The following is a 24,781-nucleotide window of genomic DNA, read 5'->3' as shown; positions in this document are numbered from 1 at the left end:
GTGAGGCCTCGCACAGATATATTGTAGGTTCACCACTACAAACAAATCCTCGTTTCTAGGAAACAGAAGCTTTTCATTCCTGGTGCTATTAATAGCAATGTAACATTCACCGTCTGGTGAAATATATTTTATGCAGTTACTACCTGTCATAATACAATTTTGGCACCACGTCAACTATCAGTGTTCAGCAGTTTGCCTTGTTAAAATGAGGCATAAATAAAGTCACATTTAGTGTCAATCTATGACTGGATCCACACTGAGACCTAGGACACCCAGACGGAATTTGCTCGACGGAATTCACTAGCCTACTCTGCACCCCCCCCATCACCACTCACCTTCAGTGAGATTCTGCATAAATAATAAGATTTATTGGTGATTAGCATTTGCATATTAGCGTCGATGGTAATTCATGGAATAATTTGATGAAAGAAACTAAACATACAAGAATAAATTTCCATAGTTTTCATCTCAAATGATCTTTAACTCAAATTCTCAAATTCTTGCAAATTTCCTGTACCGAAATTAGGGCAGGTACCTGGTGTGCAGCACTGTCGCCTCACGCTGGTGAGTGTACGCATTGCATTCTATCCCTGTGTTTTGTGGGTTTCCTGCTGCAGCACAAAGACATGCATTTAGGTAAACTGCTTCCTCCCCACCATGACCCAGTACTGCATATGCTGCCTGAGTAATAAATTATTTTGGTGAACATTGTGTTAACTGCTTTCTCCATCCATCCATCCATCCATCCTGTAATTACTTATCCTGGTCAGTGTTGCAGGAGGTACCTGGAAGACCCTGGATAGGATGCAGACTCATAAATGTTCATTCATATGGCCTTTACACTCGCGAAGCAAAACTCCTGAGCTTTAAATTAAAGAACAGACTCATAAATCCCAATATTCTGCTAGTGCTGCCTTTTAATCATTAGTTTGCGGTTTGAGTGGAATTCTCTCAGGATCTCGCTTCTACTGATAAGCAGGTCTCACAGTTTTTCTGTTAGACACACATTTTTATGCACTTAAATCTCAAAACTGATGCTTCTTTTTCCATTGAGTTTATTGCATCTTTGCATTTTATGCAGGACTTTTAATACCAATATGTAAAACGCTACAAAGCCTTTCAGCCTGCTTATTGCCACATTCTCTTCATACTTGTATTAAAGAGTTTGCAGGCCTCAAAATGCTGTTTTAATCTTTAAACTGGTATGTATTAGCTGATACTTTATAATGATACAAAATAATATTTCCTGTTACGACTCTTTGTCTATCCATCTATCCTTCTTCTAACTGCTTAACCAGGTCAGGATCATGTCAGGACCCATCGTAAAATTCACACTGATTAATCGTAAAATTCATTTTTGCTGACACAATCTCATAAAAAATATCAATTACATTATATAGCTATTTAGAAACCAAACCATCTTTGGCAGCAATAACTATGTTCCTTGGTTTTTATTAGAAAATTCATTATTGACCCAAGTTGCTAGGTAACGATAATTTCTAATGTGCAGTAGGTTTCAAGTCATTACGGTACATGTTGGGCCTCTGGGATTATGCTCCTGATGGGTAAGAAAGTGCCATAGCACCTGCAGGATTGGCTATTGAGTGCTGCAGGATCGGGACACTGTGCAGATAAACAAGACTAGACCCTTAAAATGGTCACCAGAGTGTGACATGCAGTGTGTCCCACATCTGAAAGATCAGCAATTTGAAGGCCCCCCAGGGCACAGGTACCTCCCCAGCTTCCAGACTTTCACAGGCTTTCAGAGGACATCAACGTTTCACTGTTTTTCATTAGTCCACCTGTCTAACCACTGCTTTGCCTGATCTCGTGCTGCTGCTGCTTATGGGCGAGGCTCTCAGGGTGCAGCAGATAGCTCCGACAAGCTACCCTCCAAGAGCAGATCCTTCAGGAGACAGAACCAGAAGCTCTGTTACCACACCCAGTGATGTTGTGCCAATGAATTTAGGTAGGTACATGCCAACCCAATATTAGTAAATATTAGAATAGAAAAAAAAATGTGACGTTTAAATAAATTATTCTGTCAACAAATTACATTGACTGTGATCAACACGTCGTCAAATTTGCAGCCAGGGTGATCAGGCCAATGAGTGAGCTTCCTTCATCAGATCACATCTCTTAATCCCCACCCCCATCTCTCACCATTCCTGCCTTTTACTGTTAACTCTACACGTTATGAATGAGGGGTCACATCCTAACATTCACGGCTCACATCTCAGCAGCGGTGAACACAGGCAGCTGGTCATACTTGAATGTATAATAGTTACATAAATACATTAATATCTATCTGTGTGTCTATCTGTGTCTTGTGTCTGGTTTTGAAATGGTCCCTACCCATAAATTTGCTGACCACACCCTCACCTTTTGTTCTGGAATAATCTACTGATTCCCAGAACTGTAGCTCTCAGGTTCTTTTCGGATGTGTGAGAAAGTCCCTCTTCTTCCAAAGCATCACTCTGACACACAGTTCCATAATCCACTTTAAACATGCACTTGACCTGAAACTGCATGCAGATGAAGCAGTCATTTCCAGCTATTTTTTTCCTGAGATACATATATTGCTGTCCTTTAACAAGTACGAACCTCCGTTTTGTTGCCTTCAGTGAACCTTCAGGCCAAAATTCACTTCTGTATAACTAAATGCAGACCAAGCTTATTCAAAAATCTGCTGATGGCCCAGCCGGTAACTCGCTATTTCATTTGCTTGATTACTCTCTCAGTAATGAATCGCATCTCCGAATTATGTAGGTTCAGCATTGATAGTTGCATTCCAAGTAATAGCAAACTCTGCCTCCAGCTTATTGTCTTCAAGAACAGCAAAAATGAGCCTGGATTTTGGCTCCAGTCACTTTCTGCACTACTTGTGAAATTATCGTGTATTTCTTCATTAGGGATGAATAGCTATGAACACTCTTCAATATCTTTTTTTTAAGGGATTTGTCTGCCTCAGACATTTCGTTCCACAGAAGGGTTATTTTTTCAGTAGTATAATGAGCTCACCAAGCTCTTGGGTGAACTTTGGTAACATCTTTGGTAACACTTTACTTAAAGCAGTCATAAATAATGCATTATAGATACCTTCAAAATGCATTATAACACATTCATAAAGTGTTATGAACACGGCTATAACAATTTATAAAAAGGCATAACACATTATAGCCATGTTTATTATGCATTATGAATGCACTATGAAGCTCTCATCTACAATGCACTATAAATACATTCAGAATGCAGTACAAAGCATCCTTAATTCTAAGACCATTATAATGCATTATTAAGGTATCTATAGTGGATCGTACATTTGTTCATGTGGCACTAAATGGGATCACTGCCAGTTGAAAAATGCTGTGCATGTGCATTTCAAAACACATGGAAGAAGCTCTATCACTCTACCAGCACCCTCAGGTCGCTTGTACGGCCCATAAATCCCGGCGGTCTATGTGGGGTCTTTATTAAACAATTAGAAAGCGAGGACAGCAGGTTCTGCTTCTGCTCAAGCAGTGCTTTGCTGTACCTATGATTGATTGGTACCATAAAGAAAAGTGTTTTGCCACAGTCCCAACAGGCACTTGCAGTTGTTCCGAGTCACTGCGAAGGGGCTGCTGTCTTTTTTTTCCAGTTGTCAAGATCTGAGCGATTTGCGCCAGCTGTATCACCGGGAGCTTAAACTCCACTGCAGCTCCCCAACAAACGAAAAGACAAATAGGAATATTATCTCTTGCAATGACAGAAATATATTTCTCAAAACCAGGAAGTTGGTTGTGTGGTTATCAGAGGCAAGAGGACAAATGCCAGCCCTTTTGTCATATTATCTGTAACCGTATATAACATTATATAAACACCCTGGTCCAATTGGTACCCATATGCTTAAATCGCAGTCTAAACAAAGTGGAATGTATGTAGAGTTCCTAATACTGTGGAAGCCAGTGCTTTCGACACTATTGGCTGGCTTTCTTGAGGTAATCTCCTCTATTCTTCTGCTCATATTCCGCCCTCAGAAAGAGGGCACAGTGGGCTTTGTCTCCATCCACCAGCTCTAGAGGGCGGGCGTCTGCATCCAGGACATCAGACACTCTGACATGTTAGCTGAAAGACCAATATTAGGTCTTGTTTGAGGCACAGAGCAGAATCTTGCTTCTGTGGGAGGGAGGGAGCAAAAACATGGACTTTCTGGGGGACCCCGAGGACCAGATTGAGAAGCACTGGTTTACAGCGTTTTACTGGTCTGGGCCATGTGGATAGTGAGAGTGTAAACTATGCCTGGGGGTGGGCCGACCTCTTCTGGAGTGTCTGTCAGAGCAGTCTGAGGCACCACCGTAATTGTTGGGAATCGAAGGATAATACTCTCAGGATAATACTCTCAGGATAATACTCTCAGGATAATACTCTCATGCATTCCAAATGCTGATTTCAAATGTGGTTATCAGCTCCAGTGACTCCCCTTCACAGATGTCCAGGATGACTCTCTATTCAAGTATCTGCAGTACATCCTCCTCTACTTGGTCCTTGAATACAGTACTACCTCTGCAACAAACAAGGTATCTATTTGGTTAATCAATTACATTAACCGTGTCAACATTTTCTATGATTGCCATGTATATAGGAATCAATGAAGACATTTATAACACATTATAATGCATTTATAAAGCTTTACAAACATGGTTATAAATATTTATAAAAAGGCATAACACATTATAGCCATGTTTATTATGCATCATGAATGCTTTATGAAGCTCTCTTCTATAATGCATTATAGAGACCTTCATAATGCAGTACAAAGCATCCTTAATTCTTATCTTCTACCATTATAATGCACTATGAAGGTATCCATAGTGCACTATAGATGAGAGCTTCATTGGAGCTTATGAAGTATTATAATCAACATTATAATGCATTATGACTATCAATAGAAGATGCTGTAATGCTTTATTAATGCTTATACTAACCATTATAATGCTTTATGATGGTATGTATAATGCATCATAGATGACAGTTTCAAGTAAAGTGTTACCTTAATAGCTATATCAAAGGCTCCAACAATACCATTTTAATATAATAATTTTAATACAATAATTGTACTGTATAATAATACTGTACTCATAAAACAATTTTAAGTGAGTTGAAAAGAATCAGCGTGAAAATGTAAACAAATGCACCGTCCACCTTCTGCACTGATCTGCTAAATACCTCATTTAACCAGAATCATATAAAATCATTGTCTGCGGTCTCTGAAAATGCCCCAGTTAACTTGACAAAGACGAGCTAAGGCCTAAATTCACAACGCAGAATTTTACTTCAGTCATTTCAATTGCAATATGATGGGTTTACAGAGTTTAACAGACTGAATCTATATCTGTTTTCAAGCAAAATATCAAATAAGCTAAAAACAATACAGTGGTATACATGCACACCCTAGTAGCACATCAAGTGGATCTATTTTTAGCGCTACTATTTTCCAGATACTGTCTATCCTTAGAGGTATCGGGTTATTTTAGTGTATGACCATAAGGCAAACTGGATCAAAGAAGGGCGAGAAAAATACATTTTTCTCAGCTTATTCTGAGTGCATTGCGATGTTTGTTAATCATGCATCCACTTTCTACCTGCTTATTCGGGAGACACATTCATTAAGGGCAGTTGACTTAAGCTGCACGCAGGAAACCCACGCATGGGAGAGAATAACATTTTCATAAAACTCACAGGGACCAACAAAACCTACAAAAAAAATGCAACAGAACTTGAGACACTAATATATTAAATCTAATTATCCATCCATCCATCCACCCACCTACCTACTTGTGTACTAACAGAGACCAGTACTGTGTTGGGCGTAGATCTTTGCCATCCAGAGATGCTTGTAGGCCATTCCCTGTGTTCTCTGTGACTATACAGAAATATTGGGGAGCAGAGGTGCTGCTAGAGATTTTGGGCCCTCATTCCCTCAACCCAGACCAATCTAATTACGTTTGAAAATATTTAGGGTCCCTGATTTGTAATCGTCCTAACTGCCTAATGGCGCCCTTGCTTAGGAGGACAGGGAATCGGTTTTCTCTTTTTTAAAACAGGACATTTATCTAGGCTTGTCTCTTTTTTGTTGCTCACACTCATACACACATGAGCAGCAGTGTTATTTATCTGTGAAGGAGTGTCCCTAAGGGCCAGGTTATGTGAGCTAGGAGAGCACTTCGCTTAGCCTCAAATTACCCCCCCTCCCCCCAGTAACCCAGGACTGGAGCATTATTCACCAGTTTCACCATGTTTCCTTTAGAAATTCTTACCAATATTTCAGCTCCAGATCTCAACTGATTAACGGGTGAAGCATGTTGGGCCGTAAAGAAAGGTATTTATATTTACTATCTTCTTGGTGATTACCAAAATATATATTTTAAAGGTCATCATAACAGTAACTACTAGAGGACTGACAGCAACTAACCCAGAAAACTATAAACCAAAAACACATGCGCTAGCTAGTAGTACAACAAGCAACATAATTAGGCCTATTTATACTGTAATTGAAAGAATACAATAAAAAATCACTACGCTTTTCAGGACTAATACTACTAAAATTAACCCAAAAATAACAATATTGGTTATAACAGCATTTCATGTATTAGATTTCACTAACGGGGCCGACGTATAACAGGGGGGATACATTCCTAAATTAGAACCAGGCAAAAGATTACAACAGCTCGCCCATACTTATGTAGCCGAAGCTCATTAGCAGACTTAGGCTGCCATTTAGATTTGTGTGGGTGAGACAGAAAGCCAGCCGGCGATTCCCCAAACTGCGCCCTTCTTATTTCGGAGATACCGCCAAAGCGCTGCCTCTCTTCGCGCTCTCTGTCCCTGACTTCAGGCTCGGAGATGCTGGCAACTGTGCTGACAGCCATGTACCTGGTGCTGAGGGCTGCAGAGCAGGTACGTGGAAGGCAGGTAAAGTGCGTAATCATCAGTTAACTGTCCGTTTCCTCTTCCTGACATCTGTTATTAACTTCGCAGCTGTTAAATAAGTTGATTTCGTAGATACCCGTGAAGAGTAACGCAAGACCATTTGCGGAAGTGGAACTAGTGGGAGGTTTCAGTTACCCTGTTGATTTTTATATATATACCAGGTTGACATGGGAGTGGGTTATAATGTCGAGTGACGGAGGCTGCTCTTAGACATCCAGGAAGTCTACTGACCTTGGGTGCGTTTCTCGAACAACGACGGAAGTTAGCATTAACGATGCATCGTACTATGGTAGTTCAAACTAACCAACATCCGACCAACGACTGTTTCTCGAAACCGTCGTACCACAGTTGTTCGAACCACGTTAGTTAGTTAGGCCTTATGTAGTTGGAACTACAGTGGTTCCAGCGCTGATTGGTCAGACTCACGGCTAACCTACCGTAGTTTAAACCACAATGGTTCCAGCGCTGATTGGTCAGACTCACGGCAAGTCGTGCGCAACAACTAACAACGCACTTTCACAGCCGGTCGCGTACAAACACTCGCGAACTGTGTAAAATATATAATAATCACACACACACACATGTATATTTATTTGTGACATCAATTTCTGTCAGTCACATAACGCCAATAAAATGAAAATTAGCAATCGCGGAAAAATAATGCGACGCTCCTTGGAGTGATAAACAGAATAACTTTTATTCCGACGTTGTCGCTTACAGAATATTGTTATACTGGCTGACTGGAATACACAGGTGTGTGTAATAACCAAACATTACAGACGTAATTTCCCGAGAACAAAGGCATGGATTCGTATCTGGCCGCTGTAGTGTCATTCTGCTAACATTACCCACCCCTGTGCTAATTAATACTTTGCAGTCTGAGATTTGCTCACTACAGACAGTTACCGTACTTATGACCAGAGACCCACACAACAATTACGTTTCAAACTACATTTTCAGACAACTTCACATTATATGTGATCGTAGAGCTAAATTATTTCTTATTAGGTATTAAAGATTATTAAATTTCTTACTTACACGGTGACTATACCCTTATTGCACTGTATTTTCCATCATCGCTGACGAATTTACATATAACTACGCTTCTAACTACAGCTCGTGAGCTGTAGTTCGAACTACACAACTTAACGACAGTGTTTGCGAACGTTCGTTCGAACTATGGTTTCGAGAAACACCTGCGTCGTTCAACGATACATCGCACCACGTAAGTCCGCAGTATCGTTACCTATGTAGTTCGAACTATGGTTTCGAGAAACACCTGCGTCGTTCAACGATACATCGCACCACGTAAGTCCGCAGTATCGTTACCTATGTAGTTCGAACTATGGTTTCGAGAAACACCTGCGTCGTTCAACGATACATCGCACCACGTAAGTCCGCAGTATCGTTACCTATGTAGTTCGAACTATGGTTTCGAGAAACACCTGCGTCGTTCAACGATACATCGCACCACGTAAGTCCGCAGTATCGTTACCTATGTAGTTCGAACTATGGTTTCGAGAAACACCTGCGTCGTTCAACGATACATCGCACCACGTAAGTCCGCAGTATCGTTACCTATGTAGTTCGAACTATGGTTTCGAGAAACACCTGCGTCGTTCAACGATACATCGCACCACGTAAGTCCGCAGTATCGTTACCTATGTAGTTCGAACTATGGTTTCGAGAAACACCTGCGTCGTTCAACGATACATCGCACCACGTAAGTCCGCAGTATCGTTACCTATGTAGTTCGAACTATGGTTTCGAGAAACACCTGCGTCGTACTTACATAGTTTGAACCACGCAAGTTGCTAACGTAGGTAGCAACGATGGTTTCGAGAAACGCACCCCTTGCTGTAGCATGCAGAAGTCTTAATACTGTGGATGAGTATTTCAGGCAGAATTACGAGTCGAATTTCCCCAGTCATTATTCGAATTCGAATAACTACACACCGCCACTATACACACCGATAAAACCGTGTATGGATCGAAAACATTTCTTTCTGTAGAAAATTACTCATTGCTACAAAAACGATAACATATAATATTAAAATAGCTTGAGTATGCCTATATGAAGTTGAAACTGAAATTAAACCGAAGAGGTACCTTTAGCAGGTGCGGTAAGATTCAATAATGTTTAATCGTCCAGCATATATTCTAATTGTATATTATCTTATAGGCTTCTACATCCATTTATTTCCATACAAAATAAGATTATCATTCGTTGCTACTAAAGGATAACTTAAAGTCTTAGAACATAGAACGTAGCCTTGAAGCTAGGGGTGAACCATATTGGCAAGAAAATCACACGATTTTTGCGATATTTGAAGTCTTTGTGATAAATGTTGAGATATTTTTCAAACAAAAAGGGAAAATTTACCCAAAATACACTATAACCAAATAGAATTTATCTACCAAGAAAGTGCGTCTGTAGTGGGAAAAGCAAGTCGGTAGTTCAGATTCTGTTAACAACTAAATTTTGTGACTTGCTGTAAATGGACCCCGGTACACTGAACACACCCCCTTATCTAAAATATTATTAAGGACGAATTTCACGGAACAAGAATTTCAAGAACGTTTTAACGACAACCATGAGAACCTAACTGTGTATATATAAAATTAACAGCAACAGCATGTTGCCAACAGACACCAAGCTTTTGTATGGAATCTATGATATTTCCATATAGCGGAGGAGGAATACCTTTTGGTGAGCAGTTCTTGTTGGCTTTTGTGCTCCTCACTAATTTTTGTTAACCTTCTCACAAATAGGCCTCCGTCAGCATAGGCACTGCTCATACAGAGGTTGGAAATTTAAGAACTAATAAACCACTAACTTATTAGAGAACAAAAAACTGACAAATAATTATATTGCCACTAAATAATATTTTAAAATGTCTCATTTATTATTTGATCTTATTTGATTTTTTAATTTGAGATGTTTTTAATTTGATAGAAACGCCGACTCATCCCTACTTAATATGTCGCCCATTGTCACTTATCTTATTGAATAATACTCAGTAGGCTGTAAATTAGATTAAAACTTATGTTCATGGTGTCCTTTGGGTTAGGTGAACTTCGAACTTAAGCTAGAAAAGACACTGTATGCCGTACAGTAGATTTACTAATGAAATTTAGCGCATAAGTCTGCTGAAGTCACAAAACCCATGAATTAAGACGGGAGCACGGTCACTCGCCCTGAGACAGTAACTGGATCTACTGTGTTTGGGAGCTTCGTCCCCAGTGGAGTTAATATAATCAAGCCAGGGACACGGTGGTTTAGCGCTAATCAAATCACTGGCCACAAGCCGGATAAACGCATGCACTAGGGACAGCCAAGCAGCGCAAACAGGCATCTGCATGCACACATGCGTGAAGGGAGTCCTGTATCCCCAGAGCTGCACATGTGGGGACATGACCAAGTGCAAACTGAAATAACACAAGCTTGGGAAAGAGCTGATGGCTCCTGTCTGTACATCTGCGACTGAAAACGCAGTGAGAACAGCAGCGTTCGTATGAACGCCAAATATCACCCTTGTTCTCATTGTACTCAGGACAGAATGAAGCTGCCTGTCCCTTATCCAGTACAGGTTGATGATGGGGAGAGTGGAAATACCTATTCTAGGCAGCCTAGAGCAGGGGACACCCTGGATGGTATTCCAGTCCATCACATGGCTTTTTAGAGACACCGTTTCCCCTAACTGCATGTCTTTGGACTTTGCATACAGAGAGAGGGTGTGTAGTTCAAGCTCATAGGAATTTTACACAAAAATGTTGTCAGGACAAAATGAAAAATGACTGGTTCAGAGAGAACCAATCAGATTGTAGAGGAGGTGGGACTAACCAATCAGATGTCTTAGTTCCACCTCCTCTAGTTGCTTGGACCCACCTCCTCTATAATCTGATTGGTTATCTCTCTGAACCAATCATTTTTCTTAAGTAAAACTCCCATGGGTGGAATTCAAACCCCCAACCAAGGGTGTGAGGAGGCGGTGTTTCCCTCACACTCACATAGTCGAGTCACGTCATTTTCCTTCACATTTAGGTTTGCTGGTTTACCTGAATGAGATATTTTATTTATATACATTGTCACTATTTGAGTATGGCAGAGCTTAAGCTTTGCTGTGGTACTCTGATTACTACTTAAGGGCTGCAAAGTATGAGTAACTATTCTGCATTCCTCTGCCAGGTTGGGTTGAGGTTGTTGCACCGAGACGTCCTGCCCTACGTGGTGTCCCAGCCAATGCCGTGGCTGGTGCATTATGTCTCTCAGAGTCGCCGCAGCAGTCGGACCGATGAGGTCAGTGCCCCCTGACCCAGTAGGTGATGGCCAGGCCAAATGGCAGTGAACTGTATAAGTCCTCTTCTCCTCATCTGCTGGACAACCAGTGATTGGCAGACGGACAAGGGAGCCGTAGGGGGAAATTAGTGTGTGGACTTCCGTGATCGGTGCACCAGGATGTGAAAACTCATGCACAGGAAGAAGATGCATTCATCTGGGAACAGAACAGAAAAGAAAGTCATCCCCCATCGATCACGTTTGCCAGGGATGTTTCTGCCAGCGATGTTGCACTGCGAATTTAACTCCCACTTTCAGTTTGAACGCCTCCAGTCAAGTCAAGTGGGCCTTATTGTCATACCATCCATATACAGATATACAGTGATAAGAAATAGCATTATGCAGGACCTGGTGCAACATACAGCAGCAGTGATGATGGAGAGTTTTCGCAGTGGTTAAAGTAAAAAACACAGCACACTGCAAAACAGGAGGGCTGGAGAGGGTCTATATACATAGTGCAACATGTTTGCATGTAAGCAAAAAGCAAGACAGCAGCAGATTAACAGGGTGGAATAAATATAGTAGCTAAAAACTAACATCAAATAGATAAATAATAATAAAGTTACAGTCAAAAAATAAAAAGACCAAAGAGACTTACAATCAAAGTATAAAAAGACAAGTTAAAAATAACAACAGAAGTCCAGAAGAAATCATTGTTTTTCTATACATTCTTAGGAATGTCTCATTTCACAAAGCAGCCAACTTGTTTGAGGTAAGATGAAACTGGTTGTGTAATCTGTCTGAACAAAATCTATGTCGCAGCACAAACGGTCCTCTTAGCTCAAAACAGGCCAGGCAAAAAATATACAGCTTTTCTGGCACAAGGAAGGAACACAGTATAATTCTTTGCTTGGACCCAGTGGGATCCACTGTCGAAAGGTTAAGTGTTTGCAATGCCACATGATTGACTGCTTTGTTATTTTTCTGGAGATCGATTGTGGACAAGACAAATATGGCATGTTGAAAAACTGCACGTATGCATGTGGGCTGTTTGAAGTAACATTCTTTTGAATCACTCTGGTTTTTTGTTTTCTGTGCCTGTTTCTTTCACAACACAGGGATAGTCCTGGGGTACGTTTCCCAAAAGCATAGTTGCTAAGAGCATTAGCAAATTACGTAGTTGGATCCATGCAGCTGAACAGTTCCAACTATGTAAACAGCTAACAGGAACTAACCCAAACATAGTTATGTGGTCTCATAATTCTCCACTTACATGTATTGAGAGATAAATGCATTAAATATATTAATTAATTGATGGACCTAGGGTGTTTGTGGTATGCATGTTGCACATAGATTATATAATACAGTTTTTCTAATTTCCTTGTTGTAATCGCAGCCATTATCATGCAAAGTGACATGCATTCCTAGCAGTTTTATTCAAATAATTCCCTGAAGTTTATGCTGGCATTTGCCCCCTAGATTACGTGCACTGGTGCTGACATGGTGTCCTGTTTTATAGTTTGACAGCATGCGACGGAACAGCGGAAATGGGTACGTGACAGGTGAGTGTGAATTAGGAGAAACATTCAGAGGCACTATTTCAGTCTGCTGCAAACCACTCATTAGTCTCTACAAGGCTGTTCATATAAAGGCAGACTGTATTGTCTCCTATGTTGTACATACTCTCCTACAATGAAAATATACAGGAGTGTATACAGGACTGCAAGCACTAATCTAAACAATAGATTAGATTATTTAATTGAAAAACTGATTTGTTTTTATTTGACATGCCACCAGAAGCCTACATATCCGTGCATAATCATCTGAGCCATCAGAAGGCAGTCATGGTATTTTGTTATGAAGTGAAACATCTATTTATTTTTTTTTGCTGTAATGAAGAAAATTCATGAAGAACAAAACTTTACAGATGTCTTTTTTATAGATTCTACGAAAAATATATTGCATTCTAAATATATAGGCATAAATATAGAATTGTCCAGGATGTTTTGATATGCATAACAATACGTTCTGGACAATTTTATGCTTCCAACTTTGTGGGGACGGTTTGGGGAAGGGCCCTTTTCTGTTCCAGCATGACTGTGCCCCAGTGCACAAAGCAAGGTCCATAAAGACACGGTTGGGTGAGTTTGGTGTGGAAGAACTTGACCTTAACCCCACTGAACACCTTTGGGATGAACTAAAACAGAGATTGTGAGCCAGGCCTTCACGTCCAACATCAGTGCCTGACCTAACAAATGCTCGTCTGGCAAAAATTCCCCGACATCTTGTGGAACGCCTTCCCAGAGGAGTGGCAGCTGTTGCAGCTGCAAAGGGGGGGGGGGGCAACTCCATATTGATGCCTATGGATTTAGAATGGGATGTCATAAAAGTTCCTGTGAGTGTAATGGCCAGGGGTCCCAGTACTTTTGTCCATATAGTGTATATCTATTATTTATGCTCATTCTAAAGGAACTGAAAAGCCCTTTAATTTAAGTCCATATTAATCTCCTCTGTCTCAATAAACCTGGCAACCAAGGGCTTTGCTGGCCTAGTGGAAGCTGAAGGGGATAATTTTCTTAACATGCTTCAAGGGGGCTTAAAACACTTTGCTGACTAAGCAGGGCTTGCAAAATTAAATTTATGGCACCCAAAACAATTCTCCTTTTCTTCTTTCCGTGCCTTCAGACTTGCCCTCGGGTAGCTGTCAGTGTTCGCCTTACCAGTGAGAACAAAGCAGCCGCTACAATCCAGACCCAGTTCAGGAGGTACCAGCGGAAGAAGAACAGCCAGAAGTGACGGACCGAGAGCCGCATGGAAAAACTTTGTCATTTACACATACACACCATTTTCATTTTATCATTGGCTCTCATTTTCATTTTATTTATCAGTCCTAACCCAACAGTTTTGCCGCTTTTAATTAAATTTTTTAACAAAAAATTGCTAAACGGATGTTTTATTTTTATTTTGACATGAATAACTCTATTCAAGCATTTTATCATCATCTCCCATTTTGTGTTTAAGCATATATCCTACATTGCTTGTTTCTGCAGCAAAGCTTTTTAATGGCAACTGCATTTATTTTGCCTGTATGAGAGCATTACCATGTGTGTGGTCCGGCACCTGGCAGAAAGTGTAACATTTTTCAATAAGTACTCTGGCTGTGGAAGCAGTACTGTTGTGGAGAGGAGCGCGTGATCACAGGGACGCGCATGGATGCTTCCAGCATCAATAAACACACCAGGAAATTTGCATGCTGGGGTCTTCATTATAATAAGACTGGCTCTAAATGAGCTGTACATAAGAACGATACAAATTCTTATTTGCAAGACCGGCGATATAATCTTTGATTTTGATTTGACGGACGCACTAAAAACGAATGTGTTGAATTGCGCTGTGACCTTGGTGGGATTAGAGGTCAACAAGTGCCTTTTTAAAAGCCAGAGAACTAAAGGATAACCATCTACCAAGTACAGTAATGTATAGGTGTCTCACCTTACAAGGTGATGTACTTTAATGGAGAATGCAGTATCTGTACCTTTGTATTCTGTTAATCTCCTATAAAAAAAAAACCCAAAAATCATTGCATTTCTGAATAGAATTTTCTTCATCGTCTTCCTGTTATAATAAATAGATTTTCTTATTTTTTAGACCAGTCACGTGACCACATTATGGCTTTTGCAGCTGCTTTAACATTCCAACATGCACACACACTCGTCGCAAATCAAATATGGACAACAATGCCTCATTCATAGAAAGATAGCTTTATTGCACAAGGTGTTGGAATAGTCTTTTTTCTTTTTGTTTTGTTTTCATAGAAAAGAATGTATAGTTAAACACAAGCAATTGCAAATAGAAGCAACTTTTGAATAAAAGTTTAGGAATCCCTTCGGTATTTTATCTTTTTCAGGTTTTGTTTGTTTTTCTTTTTTCTTTTTTAACCAGCAAAATATTCAGTGCATGCAATGCCTTTTTTCTTCAAGAAAAAAAGTGAAAAGAAAATCTTAAAAAACAAAACCATGACATAAAATTAATATAAATGCAACGAAATTAATTAATTAATTAATTAATAATAATAATCAAAACAAAATAAATATATGAATGTAAAAGCCAGACACTATTCTCTATTCTGGTTTGTTATGCCCCATTCAGAAATTAAGGTGTAAATTATTTTTGTTAATTCTTTTCCTTTTATACCCGATGTTTTTTTTTAAGTTATAACATCAAACCTTAAGCTGTGCCCTGGTTTATTCTGGAGATGACGAAAATAGTTATTATTTATACAAAACCGTTTCTTATATACAAGAGTCTATTTTTTGTTTATAAATAATGTTGAGAAGGGTAGGGTTGAAGGGAAAGAACGGGGTCTGATTGGTCAAGGACAAGGGGCATGTAGAAAAAAATGGGCAGGGTGAACTGGGTGGGTAAGGAAGGGGATTGTTTCCTGACTCCGCCCAATTTTCACACAGCTCCTTCGTGTGATTGGTTGGAGCGAGGGAGTCCCTGATTTCAATTTACTAAACTGGCCTGCTCCATAGCATGACACCACTGCCTTTCTTGTAACCAAGATTACATTAACATAAATTAAAAAGGAAAAATTCCGTATCTACAGTCATAACGAAAAAGGATATTATTTTAGAAGCAGACTGTTCTGCCCAGTAAATGTAGAACATGAGGAGCAGTAAATAAAGAGTTCATCATTAAAATGAGACGGGGTATGAAGAGTTTTGAAGAATGACAACACTGCACCCACTGTCTCTTGAACTCATTTTGGTCTTGAAGAACAGGATGTATCGTGTTCAAGAACATATGTCAGGAAATACACTGGAATCTCCAAAACACTGAAGTGATACTTTTTCTGTTTCATCTTTACTTTTTTTTCACAGCACTAGAAGTTGACCTGTTTTACAGAGACAAAATGTTAGGGCTGATGTGTACAGAATGTCACCACAGGCCTCTGCCTTTAACCAGGCTGTTTGTGATTACTATGTCGGGGCTGAGTCTTGCGATAACAGAGAGAAACTCTGGCTAATGTGATGATTCTTAGGTCCAGAGTCTGGTGGATGTACTGTACAGCTGCAGCTGGGCTGCACAGTTAGGTGGTGCTGTGTGCAAGCAGCTATGATCTGTCCCTGAAGTCGTCTATCCCTCCACTCACAGAGACCCAAGAGGTCCCACCTGTGGCAGCAGGGTTGCAGTAACCTATGGGCTTGCAGCCCACCTGAGCGCTGGCCGTTCCAAAAAAAAAACCTGTCCAGCTCACCATTAAAGCCTCATTCACCTCGGTTTCCTCAATTCTAGTCTCTCTTTAGATGGAAGTACATGGACTGCAACCCCTTATTTTTAGCAGACTAGAATGGGCCAAGAATGTTCTGGGGCTGGCCAGGTCTGTTCCTCTAGGGCCAATGAGTTCTAGCTGGTATTGTAGCAACTTGTCAATAAGCCACAAACTTTCACATTGACACAGAACCGCTGTTCAATTTACCAGTTAAAATCCAACCAGTATCCAACACTTTTTTTTTATAAGCCATTCTAAAAACAAGAATAAACAGGGAAGCAGTGCATAATTCATTAGAAATAAAGTTACTTAATAACTGACAATGGCACCACAGTGCAGTGCATCTCGTCTGCTATTCCACAATATTTCAATTATTAAAACATCGCCTTAATATATATATTTTTTTCAAAAGTGAAAACAATGATTATAACATGCTACAGCTCCTGAAAGCTCACTTCAGAAAGGATCATCATATGTCAACCCTATGAGGAACCCTACGTTTTAACTTGTCTTTAAATGGGATTTTTTCCTATACATTCCCACATTTGTGTGCAAACACATACAAGACATATAGAGACCAAAAATGCTGCAGTAAAACAAACAAAAAAAAATGCACAGGAAGCTTTTAATTCCTAAGCACCTTATTCAGTACCTTGCTGTAAAATTGTGCACCTTGAAATCAAACAGCCTTTTGCTATGACTGTAGGGCACCTAAAGACCCCTGGAACAGACCTGACCTTTTCTTGTTCGACTATCTCCTCCTATTCCGCTCTCCTTTTCTCTGAATATCTCTCATTCATTCTTCCTCTACAGATTCCACTCCCTCCTCTCCTCTTCTCCTATTCCTCACTCTTCTACACACCTTGCAGCTCTACACACTGAACGATTGTCTCGTTAATATTTTTTTTTTTATTAACACAGCTTCACATCTCACATTTTGTCCACCATTTATATATTTCTCTATATATTTAGATAGAAATATATATGTATATACTTTTTTTTGTAGATCTCAAATATTATAATATATATTTTTGTATTGCAGGAGCCCTGATGAGAAATTTTCAATTGAATTCCTTATGGTTTTTTGTTGCTTTTTCAGTGAAACAGGGATCAGCTTTGGGTATAGAATAAGAGGGGAAATAACATTTTTCCAGACCAACTAAAATTAAAACACCAACTTCCTTCCAAATGAACATTTTCTATTATCTAACCCCCCCACCCCCCACCCCAGTATGGCCATCCCAGTCCACTGCCCTGCCTCTCAGGAAAAGCAGAACAATTTAAATACTTTCCTTTAGGCGAGTAAGCAAAAGGCTCGGACAAGAAAAGATGAACAGTGGAGTTAAATGTCACGGAAGTAAACAACGACGGAAATTAAAAGCCACTCTGCTGCAGCGGATCTCTATCCTCGTTCACTCTGTGTCCATAGCACTTCTCTGTCAGTCCATCTGTTGGGGAGAGGCTGCAAGCCTGTCACAGTGAGACTCCAGAGGGCAGCACGCATGGGGGGGGGGGGGGGGGTGATCTCTGGGCAGAAAGATTCAGGGGAGGGAGGGGTAACACCAAGCAGAGATGAAGGACCCGCAACCCCCCGTGATGACGACACGCACAGTCACTGGCACGAGGACACAATGAGGATGAGGCGATAGCGTGTGAGAAAGTCACGTGATGGACGATTGTTAATCTCCACGGAAACCTGGTTCTGCAGATTCTCGTGGGGGGGGGGGGGGGGCGGGGGTAGGAGACAAAGTTGATGCATGACTCCTGATGTGGAATTCTGCCAGGAAATATGGAAACTGATGTGAAAGGGACCTTCAGCGTGTGTTGATCACATGTATACATATATATTTACACATATACACACACACACACACGCACACACATGTAGGCTTGCAACAGCTCTTAGGTTCCATTCACCCTCTTTTAGTGCACATGAGTTTATATTTTTTAAAAAAGAAAAAAACCTTCAGAGAAACAGTTCTGATTCGTCCACCTCAAAGATAACTTCGTACTTTTGAAATCTTTCTATGTTTGTTAAAAAAAAAAAAAAACTTCGATACTGTATTTTTTTTCCTGTAAATTGCATGGAATAGGAAATCTCACAGACTCAAACAGACGGCTGAGGCCACAAGCTTGGAATTCTTTCTAAAATACGTGTGGCCAGGGGAGAGGGGAGCTGGGTGAACTGGAGGCAGCTGGGAAAGACACTGGTGAGCTTTATGCTGAAGTACTTTCCGCACCGATGCACCATGTTATCCGAACAGTTACAGATGTCAAGGGGGGGGTGGCATTTCTGACATTTTAAAACACCTAGAAAGGTATAGGTGATAACTATACAGCTCTTATATGCTTAATTTTCGCTTACTTTGGGACTAGCATATGCAGAAAGCCTCTCGCGCATAAACGTCGTAGCGCCCTCCGCCAACGGGGGAGAGAGATAAAACGAAAGATATGAAGTCAATACGATTATAGGAGGATTCGAGGAGCGGAGATTAATCCCGGTGATAATAATGATGTTAGGTTTGGCATGGTTCTGGGAAAGAGGGATGAAGAAAAGAGAAAGAAAGCAAGAGACAAACAAACGAGTGCCTGTGCTGTATAGATGCCACTGCTGTGTCGGAGTCAGATCTCTGCCTGCCCCTGTGCTCCTCGTCTCTATTGACACCAACAGTCTACGTCCAGCCATAGCTCAGGCCCCCAGTGTTCACATGCCCCCCCTCCCCCCCTCCCCAGCTTCTCAGCTCCAGAGGCCTACACCAGGGTGTAAGACTTGGAGTAGGCCCCAGCTCCTTGCTTCTGCAGTCTGCCCAGTCCAGATGAGCTGCTCTCCAGCAAGGAGTCTCTGGAGCCAGCCATTTTGGTGGCAGAAGTGGGATTACTGCCAGAGCCAGCGCTGGCCGCCATGGCAGCAGTGGAGGAGGTGGTACTCTGGGCCGAGGGGCCAGGCATGGTCAGAGTCCGCTGGGGCAGCGTGGCAGTGCCCGAACCCCCTAATCCTCCGCTGGCCCCGGCTCCGCTCAACCCTCCCAGCCCGCCGTGGCCCAGCGTGAGCGCCTGCTGCTTGCCTGGGTCCAAAGTCATGTGCCGGGCCTGCGTGTGGTAGGCGCGGGCGGCCAGGCTGCGGATAGAGGCCTCGCGGGGGGGCACCACGGGGCACGGATCGTGAAGCTCTGCCTGCTTGCGAAAAAAGGGATCCGTCTTCATGTAGAGAGGGAGGTTACAGTAGTCACCTACCAGACAAAGGAGAGTCGGAGAAGTTTACGAATGGCACAAGGGCAGCCAAGGACGTTGTAAGGCTTAGCATTTAAGGTACCGTGCAGTGATGTCTGCTAAGCTTCTGAGCATGCTAACAGCTTTAGCCATGTGGAGCAATGGCCAGGTCAGATGCCATAACCTGTTACCACAGTATAGCTCACTGCTAAGGTAACACCATACAAGAAGCACAGCGTAATCAACACTGGGAAATTATTGTCGATAATGTCAGTGTTAGTGCTGGCGCTTATTCCTTACATGATACTTTTATCCAAAGCAGCAACAATATTCCCCCCAATTATACAGTCAAACACTTCACTAGAGCCATGCAGGCGTAGCAATTAAGGTGTCTTTAAGCTAATGAGTGATGCAGATGGGACCCTGGTTTACAAGGACATCACCTCAATAAAATCAGTTGCCATGTTTGAGAATTACTAGGGCCCTGATTTCAGAGCAAAAATTGAGACAGTGTCTCAAGAAAATTGAACTCAATGGGGGTATGTGGTCCCTATAAGTATGGGGCAATGCAGGCACACTTACTCTTGTTGGCGCGGTGGGGGATGGGCACAGCCACATTCTTGCCACGGTCATAGTCCTGCGGCTTGGGCGGGGAGGCGGTGAAGCGGCAGATACCCGGCTCGGAAGGCGTACTCATGGAGGTCATGCTGTCGGCGTTATCGTTGGTGCCGGTGGTCATCTGGTCGGAGGAGCTGTCGGAGATGAAGCACTCGGTGATCTCGAATTTCGCGTGCTGCAGGTGCTCCTCCAGCTTGGCGTGCTCGTAGGCCCGGGCCAGCTCTTCGTAGGTGGACGAGGCGCTCTCCGTTGACACCATGCTGTTGCGGCCTTTGTCTGAAGAGAAACGAAGAACCATGAGGGCCGTGCCAGGGGATCACGGAGCTCGTTTACATCGCAGCTGGCTATTGATAATCTTCTACTGATTTTAATGCACCAGGCCAACAACAGATGCTGAGCAGATTACCATAAGTTTCAATGCAGTGTGTTTTCTATACTTTGCTAGCCTACTGCATGTCATATGAGGTTGCGTTTAAGGTGCAATGGACTGGTGGCATCAAGCATTATATACATATATTCATGCCAGTTCCTTAGAAGGGTCTGTTTCTGCTTTCAGAGCAGGCAATTCACCATGTGTGCATGTACGCCAATATGCACGCTATAAACCCAAGCCAAACATCCTTTGAAAATAAGCATGCATTCTTGTGGGATCTCTTCTCCTGTGTGGACCCCCGGCGGAGGAATGAGCAGCTGAAGCACATCTAGTCATCAGACTCCCTCTCCACCTTCAAGAAATCCCTCCAGACCATTCTGTTCCATGAACTCCTCTACTAATGTTGCACTTTTGGTCCTTGAATAGTCTTATTAAGTCCTTGCATTGTTAGAAGTTGTTGTGTAGATCCTGCTCCCATACTGCTTACACTTGTACCTGGGCGTTCATTGGAAGGTCATCCTAGCTACACTTGTGCCTAGTTAACTCCTTACTTTCACGTCACATTGGAGAATCATGTAAATGTAAAAGTAAGACACACTGTTGTGTCAATGAGTGTGTAGGGGAGCTTGAGGAAAGATCTGTGTGCAAGCCCATGTCAGGGCAGGTGAGCCTGGGCCAGTGCTTCAGAGTCGGGTCGGGCCCCACCGGTGTCCTGGGAGAGGCTGGCGCTGTAGCTGTCGCTCTCTGTCACAGTGATACCGTGCTGGGAGCCCACCGTGCGCCAGTCAGAGGTGAGGGTACGGGCTGGCGTAGATGCCTGGCACTTGGTCAGGGTCCATTGGCTGGAATAGCGGTTCCGTGTGCTGTGAGCTGACTTCACGCTCTTTCTGGATACAGGGTCTTAGAGAGGGAGACAAGGAGAGAGCAACATATTGGCAATAAATAAAACAACTCCCGTCATTTCCACTTACCTAACTCTCCATTTCAAGTTGATTTCAGTTTGTTCCTGTTTATGGCACTTACTGGTTCCGGGTCGGATGTCGGACATGTCAATCAAAGGACCGGTGTTCTGGATGAGGGCAGGGTGGTGCACGGACACGCCTGTGCAGAAGCTCTGAGGGTTCACTGATTGGCTGAACTCTGTGTCCGTCACTGGAATAGTAGCTTTGTCCTCACCTGCCGAAGATTAAAGGGGCCCTATTAAACTCATTTTCCCGGACATAATGTTATTTCTGGGATCTACAAGAATAAGTTTACATGCTTCAATATTCCAAGAAAATATTATTTTCTCATATTGTACATCTTTATTCACACTGTCTATAATTGTCAAGGCTCTGCTAGAGCCTTAAGCCCCACCCCCGATGAGCCCAGTGTGCTCTGATTGGTCAGCTTGCCCTACATGTTGACTCTGCAGACAGATCTTTGCAGGTAGGCAGCCAATAAGTGTTATGTTTGAGGTGACCTCACCATGTCACAAACCGTATCATGGAAAACATGCACAATAATCAGCCAATATTGGCAACACTCATCATCATGGCCAGTGATGAATGTAATATTTACTACATTAATAAAGGCAGCTGACAATAAAGGCAGCCAGGATATTCCCAATATATTTCCTATATTCCCAACACAGTACCTTTCACTGACAGCTACTTCACAGTCACCTCATCAAAGCACAAAATCAGAGGAAACGCCACTGTGACCCATTTCTAGCCGAGTCCCCGCCTGCTCCAGCCCCTACCCTCCCGGTCACCTTCAGCGTCACCCCCCCGCCCACTGACCGAGCTGCTTGATGCCCTCCTTGTCCTCGATCAGCAGCTGGACGCGGGGGATGTCGATGTGCAGCCGAGGTCCCTGCGGTGGCCCCTTCACCGGCGTGTCAAAGCTGCGATTGTTCTTACTGCTCCGGGACGCAAAGAAAAGACAGAGTATTTCCACTGCCGCAGCTAAGCGGGCGATGGCTCTGCATGGAGGAGCCGCACGGGCCTAGGGGACAGTACTGCTACGGCAAGGCACATTGACTCTGCATGGAGGAGCCACTTCTTCACTACTGGGCTTCGAAACAGAATGAAGCACACAAAGAAATGCTTCAAGCATACAGCCATTACAGAGCGAGATGGAGATGACCAAGGAGATGGCAGGGTTGTAGCTAGAAATTCTGGACCCCCTGACAAAACGTCACCTTGCCACCCCCCCCAAATTCATCTGCCAGGGGTATCCATGCCCCTGCAATGCCCCTGGGCACAAAAATACATTACTATGCATTTATCCTGTGGCTCTGTTATTAATCACACATCAACTGTACTGTAAGATCATGATATCTGGTCTCCCAAACCAGAGGTCTTACCTGATGAGCATTTCAGCCAGGCTTTTGGCGTCTGTGGGAATAAGGAAACATGAAGTCAGTGTGATCACCTCACTGGCTTCCCTACTTTGGCTTCCCTGTCTTCTCCCTTCCTAAAGTGCATTATTTTAGACCCCCGTCTCCATTACTCAGCTCCCTTTGCATCCCCCCCCCCCACCCCAGACTTGTCTGTGCTGACGTTCACCCCTCAGTCTCTTCAGCCTCTTCTCCTTGCGTTTCTTGCGGATGATGAAGAGCAGGGCCAGTCCCAGGGTCACCAGGATGACGGGGCAGGCGATGGTAAACAGCTTCTTCACGTCGTCCCCCTCCCCACGCGCCGACTTGATGGGCGGGATTGTACCTGCACAGGAAATAAAAGGTGTCACACTCAAAAAAAAAAAAACAGAAAAACTGACATTCGCAAAAAGTTCAAAAAGCATCCATTCAGAGAAAATGAAATGCGTGTCTTTATTTACTGGTTCACTGAGGTTTAAAGTCAGAGTGTCACCTGGGAGTGCAACTGCACAAATGTGCTAAGGTGGATGCAAAACAGTGAGAGGAATGGAGAGACAAACAGGCAGATGTGGTTTTTGATTCTCTGCGAATATTTTCGAAAGCACTGGTCTCGCGATTAGGTTTGTGAAATTATTATGATGGTCTTCAGCATTGATCCATAAGTGAATTTATTCACTACTATATCTACTAAAGATTTATATATAAGAAACCCAATTTTTACGTTGGCAGAATCAGAAACAAACAACATCCATCTCCGTGTCCCTGTCCGCTCTGTGTCCATATTTGTCCGGCACTCACTTCCGTCGTAGTCCAGCGTGGCGAACTGGGAGCTCTGGTTACCACAGCCAGCGCTGTTGCAGGCCTTCATCTTCAGCTCGTACCAGGTGGCCTCGCGCAGCTCGGCCAGGAAGACGTCGGCAGAGGCGTTGGTGCGCAGGTTCTGCCACGCCCAGGTCCCCTTGGGCCGGAACTCCAGCAGGACGGCCGTGATGGGGCAGCCGCCACTGGTCCAGCCCTGCAGGTTGAGGCGCGCGTGCGTGGAGTTGATGTGGGTGAAGAGTGGCTGGTCCTTGTTGAACTGGGGCTCTGTGGGGGAGGGGTGGGGGCAGTTTATTTAGCTGTCTGCACCTGCCAGTCAACCTCTATCAAAATATGTCAGCTTCGCAGCCAGACAGCAGAGACACTAGTTACTAAGAGCCTATATTTGCTGACAATGAGCAAATTACACCCAAGTCAACAATACCATGCCATCACTGGGTCTGTATGACTCAGAGTTTATCTGAATCTATGTCTGTGCCGTATCTGAGTCTGTAAAAATAGGAGTGTCTATCAATTTATTTCCGTATAGCGTCTGTGTGAGTCAGAGTTTTTATCACAGCGTTGACTGGTGTCTCCGTTACGTCCACATCACACGTTGTGCATTCGCTCGCCAGTCACAGGGTCGCTGAGCACCAGCGTCGCCATGCCGACCGGCGGGCCTGCCCTCACCGCGGCCGTGGGTCTTGGCCTCGATGATCTCGCTGATGCGCCCGGCGCCCACGCTGTTCTTCGCCGCCAGCTTGACCTTGTACCAGGTGCCACAGCGCAGGTTGTCCAGCTTGAAGGAGCGCTCGCTGGAGCTAATGAAGACATCCCTCCACTCCTCCGTGTTGTCCACCGAATACTGCAGCACGAAGCCTGGGGGGTGGGGGGTGG

General features: G+C 43.0%; 2 protein-coding genes and 1 long non-coding RNA gene across 9 annotated transcripts in view; 1 reads left to right on the top strand and 2 right to left on the bottom strand.

The window, feature by feature from the left end:
* Positions 1-830: 830 nt before the first annotated feature.
* Positions 831-7,342, bottom strand: LOC111840508 (uncharacterized). Its single transcript, XR_002837432.2, has 3 exons — positions 7,204-7,342; positions 2,383-4,545; positions 831-1,906 (listed from the first exon to the last, which is right to left on the bottom strand). It is a non-coding gene; the product is annotated as an uncharacterized lncRNA (long non-coding RNA).
* On the top strand, positions 6,384-15,148 carry LOC140578929 (uncharacterized). 3 transcript variants are annotated; one of them, XM_072701102.1, is made up of 4 exons: positions 6,384-6,939; positions 11,162-11,272; positions 12,771-12,813; positions 13,937-15,148. In XM_072701102.1, exons 1-4 carry the CDS (start codon positions 6,886-6,888, stop codon positions 13,975-13,977), a joined length of 249 nt encoding a protein of 82 aa, XP_072557203.1. In that variant the 5' UTR covers positions 6,384-6,885; the 3' UTR covers positions 13,978-15,148. The 3 variants fall into 3 exon arrangements, 1 of the variants encoding a protein (XP_072557203.1); XR_011983206.1 differs by lacking the exon at positions 6,384-6,939 and adding an exon at positions 8,641-8,695; XR_011983205.1 differs by lacking the exon at positions 6,384-6,939 and adding an exon at positions 8,718-9,682.
* Positions 14,997-24,781, bottom strand: part of dscaml1 (Down syndrome cell adhesion molecule like 1) — a 106,147-nt gene continuing 96,362 nt past the window's right edge. For 3 of the 5 annotated variants that reach the window (XM_072701099.1, XM_072701097.1, XM_072701098.1), the window contains 9 exons: positions 24,575-24,763; positions 23,885-24,172; positions 23,277-23,432; positions 23,075-23,105; positions 22,509-22,630; positions 21,751-21,903; positions 21,433-21,627; positions 20,319-20,630; positions 14,997-19,756 (listed from right to left, as the gene is read on the bottom strand). In XM_072701099.1, coding sequence (XP_072557200.1) covers positions 19,278-19,756; positions 20,319-20,630; positions 21,433-21,627; positions 21,751-21,903; positions 22,509-22,630; positions 23,075-23,105; positions 23,277-23,432; positions 23,885-24,172; positions 24,575-24,763 — 1,925 coding nt within the window. In that variant the 3' untranslated portion in view covers positions 14,997-19,277. The other 2 variants (XM_072701096.1, XM_072701100.1) reach the window with 2 other exon arrangements.

This window comes from Paramormyrops kingsleyae, chromosome 17 (assembly GCF_048594095.1).
Source record: "Paramormyrops kingsleyae isolate MSU_618 chromosome 17, PKINGS_0.4, whole genome shotgun sequence".
NCBI lineage: Eukaryota > Metazoa > Chordata > Actinopteri > Osteoglossiformes > Mormyridae > Paramormyrops > Paramormyrops kingsleyae.
The sequence above is the reverse complement of the archived record's forward strand: the minus strand, read 5'-3'. Positions and strand labels throughout refer to the sequence as shown.

Excerpts from the sequence above, each read along its gene's own strand:
- LOC140578929 (XM_072701102.1), top strand. The coding sequence starts at position 6,886 with ATGCTGGCAACTGTGCTGACAGCCATGTACCTGGTGCTGAGGGCTGCA. Across the intron at positions 6,940-11,161 it reads TGCTGAGGGCTGCAGAGCAG|GTTGGGTTGAGGTTGTTGCA; the intron begins GTACGTGGAAGG and ends TTCCTCTGCCAG. Across the intron at positions 12,814-13,936 it reads CGGAAATGGGTACGTGACAG|ACTTGCCCTCGGGTAGCTGT; the intron begins GTGAGTGTGAAT and ends CCGTGCCTTCAG.